This window comes from Molossus molossus, unplaced genomic scaffold (assembly GCF_014108415.1).
Source record: "Molossus molossus isolate mMolMol1 unplaced genomic scaffold, mMolMol1.p scaffold_m16_p_3, whole genome shotgun sequence".
NCBI lineage: Eukaryota > Metazoa > Chordata > Mammalia > Chiroptera > Molossidae > Molossus > Molossus molossus.
In genome coordinates this window covers 31,854,010-31,857,586 of record NW_023425366.1, presented here as the reverse complement: position 1 = coordinate 31,857,586, position 3,577 = coordinate 31,854,010, and the positions used below count along the sequence as shown (strand labels likewise).

Sequence of the window (3,577 nt, the reverse complement as noted above, 5' to 3'; positions counted from 1 at the left end):
TGGGACGGACACTGTGCTGGCTTCCTTTCCAGTAGGAGCCTGCTTGTAGCCCATCCTCCTTTGCTGCCGACTGACCAGGGGTGACGGATCTCCTGAGGCAGCACAGGACGTGGTGGGCATGTGAACAGCATCACGTCCTGCAGTCAGCAGTCCTCTGGCCTGACCCATGGGCATGTGGCCCCACAGCCAGGACACCCAGCAACCAGTGTTCAGTCCATCTCTAAAAATGCAGGGGATGGGAGTAGAGGGAGATGCTGCACCACTACAGAGCCTTACCCCACCTGGAGGGACAGGGCCAAAACTCTTTGCCAAGGCTAAGGAGTCCAGATAAGGGTGGCTCCAGACAGTCCGAAGACTGAGTCTGTTTTGCTTCTACAAGAGAGCAATTAGTGTCCTAGCAATATCCATCAACACGACAGCCAGGCAACATTTCTGGAAGAAATATATTTCTAGGAAAGTAGACTATGAAAATGTTTTCAAAATAGGTTCTTTAGCATGAATTCTCTCTCTCTCTCTCTTTTTTTTTTTTGTAACTCCTGGTAACTTTTAAGTATACGGACAGTCATACCTTAATATTTATTTCATTAACTAGCATTATTGAAGCAGGAGTTGCGTGAAATTGAATCAGAATTTAGTATCTGAGGAAAAACTCACATGAAAGTTGTATACATTTCTTCCTGAAGTTTTTGAAATTGCTTCTTCTCTCTCTCTCTCCACCAGCAGGTCGACACACCATGACACAAGGAGCAGGCACGTTAACTTCAGAAGAGCAAAAAATAAGTGTGATTCCTCATTGTCCCTTCTCAAAGCGGGGGTAGTAATCACCTCTAGGACCCAACTGCTCTTGCCGGAGCCGGCTGCTCGAGTGCAGGATCAGCTATAAACTTTCCCACCTCGTGGGTCGTGGGAACAGGAAAGAGCAGAAAGGTAGAGACTGTTACCTGGCTCCTTGGGGAATGAAGTATTAGAACTGTGGGATGGGGAAGATCAGCCTCAGAGCTTAATTCCCACACCCAAGAAGAGAAATACTTCCCTAGATCTTCAGAGGCAAGGGCCCCTGTTAGTTTAGTACAACCAGGCCTGCATGTCTTGGGCTAGTAATCCATGTTACTGGTGATTGGCAAATCCAAACCTAAACACAGTTTCCATCATGATACATGAACGACAATCTATTGCCAAGCTGAGGGACATCTTTTACTTCACTAGAAGAAAAGGGTTCTGAAGCTGTTTTGGAAATATATGTCTTAGCATCCAAAATCATCAAATAGAAAATGCATTTGTGACTTCAAGCAGATGGAGACACCCCCAGCCCACCCACCTACGGACGCTGCTTCATTGGGAAGACATGCAGCATGGTAGGAGCTCCACATTGCCACCCTCAGTTGAAAGGGTCTCAAAGCTGAGCACACAAGAGCAAAATGAAGCATCTTAGCAAGCTATTATCTGTTCAATGTGCCCAATTGGGGGAAACGAAAAACAAGGACTCAGTCTTGCATTCCTCTTCCTTCTCTATCTGTCTGCCTCTTTATTGGTTGATGGGACATGTTACCATAGCATCTAGGCTCTCAGCAGCATGGAGTAGGTGAACATACTTACAAGGACATAGAAGGCCAGCTTGTTCCCAGTTTCTTCTCTGACCTGATGTGGAAGAATGGTTCCATTCTCTAACTAACAAACAACAGAAATGATATACACCTAAATAAGTGATGAGCAGTAAGCCTTTTTGTTCAGGATAAATCATCTAAGACTAGGCATCAGACACACAGGGGACCTCCAGCATTTGTGCATCCTTCTGACATCACAATTCACATGTGTTTTTTCCTTTTCTTTAAATTTTTCATTTTGAGATCATTGTTTATTCACTTGCAGTTATAAGAAATATTTTGTCTTTAAACTTTTCATTTTGAGATAATTGTTGATTCACTTGCTATTGTAAGAAGTAATACAGAAAGATCCCTGTACCACTTACCCAGTCTTCCCTAATTAGGTAACATTTTGCAGGACATCAGTATAATATCAACAAGGATATTGAAATTGACATAATCCACCAACATGTGTTTTGCTTTGAAAATCAATTTAACTCTTTGAAAAAGCAGCAAATCCACACAAATGCTTCAGGTTCGACAGTCTTTCGATGATGTTTTGTGTACTTATGACAGGCTTGTTTGCCAAGACAGGAACTGTTAATTCAGCAAGCTGCAGGTTCTTGGAATGGACCAAAGTTCTCTTTCATGGACAGCACTTACTGTGGAGGAGGAACTTCTTTGCATTTTGTCTCAGTTTAGGATTTCCTAAAATTAAGATAACAGAGTGGACAGAGGGGTATGAACCAAACACCAACAGGCAGAACAGAAAGATGAAGTTTCTAACTTTGAAAATTTCAAAGAAAACTAAAGCAGCCATCATGTACTGGGAGAGGTAGAGGACCAGGAAGGACAGGATGGACAGGAGTGTGCTGATGTAGACATTCATGCGAGGGTGCCTGGGGCCCGTTGTCATGCTCATCATCTGCTGGGTATGCCTCCCCAGAGAAAATATCACGAGAAGAGCAGAGATAAGGAAGATAAGTAAGGGCAATAAGAGCTCAGCGAGCAGAAGGGCAAACTGTAATGTAAATAAGTCTTTGGTTTGAGTTGTTGCATTTTCGGAGAAAAGCCCCAACCAGGATTTTTGTGAAATAATCCATATATATTTATGGTAGAAGACACAATTGAAAGATATATATAACAACGACCCCAAAATTAGCCATGGCACCAACTTGGAGATCCTCAACTTCAACCAAAGGAAGAGTGGGTGAGCGATGGTGACAATCTTGAGACAGTAGAAAACGCTGAGCCATGTAGCAAGCCAAAGTTCCAATTCGTGTATGTACATGAAAATCACAGAAATCCAAGGGATTAGAGGTAAGTCAGTCAAGGAAAGAACAGCCAGATTAGAGTACGTGATGACTATCTGGAGACAAATCCTGGAAGTTGCCAGGCAGCACAGGAGGAGGTCCAAGGGCACCATCTTTCTCTGCTTGATCAACTCTGTGCCGTTCACAACCACGATGATGCCATTTGCTAAAACCGCTATGAGAAACTGTATCACTGAAAAAATAAGATGGGTAATGATGTGAGACTGTAGCATTTTGACAAGAAAAAGTAAGTTACTGTAAAAAATGATGTAGTTATAGATTTTTGAACAGTTTGAATTAGTCAAGTTTTCTGTTTGTCTTCAACTAAATCAGAACCCCTTTGGGGGACATGAGTCTAACAAGAAAGGCAGTGAGGTAGGAAGGTAGCGTACATGTGTTTATAGCACTGTTTTCTCCATTTAGTTTCGAGGCAGTCAAATAAGAAAGAGATATTCTAGCAACTATTTGCTTTTTTGTGACAGCTTTTGCATTTTCCAGGTCTATTTAGCCTTTGACTTCATCGTCGCAAGCAAATGGTGGAAATGAGACACCTTTGGGGCTGGGAGAAGGGCTCCTCTGTGATATAATCAGTTGAACTCCTCATTGGTGCCTACAGACTCTACTTGATGTTTGTGAAGCATTCTTTAAAATGATGTATTTTTTTAAATATTGTCATCTCTT

At 42.5% G+C, this 3,577-nt stretch overlaps 1 protein-coding gene across 1 annotated transcript; it reads right to left on the bottom strand.

Annotated features, from left to right (window-relative positions):
• Positions 1-2,229: 2,229 nt before the first annotated feature.
• TAS2R1 (taste 2 receptor member 1) lies at positions 2,230-3,129 on the bottom strand. Its single transcript, XM_036278903.1, has one exon. The coding sequence runs from the start codon at positions 3,127-3,129 to the stop codon at positions 2,230-2,232; it is 900 nt and encodes a 299-aa protein (XP_036134796.1).
• Between the last annotated feature and the right edge of the window lie 448 nt (positions 3,130-3,577).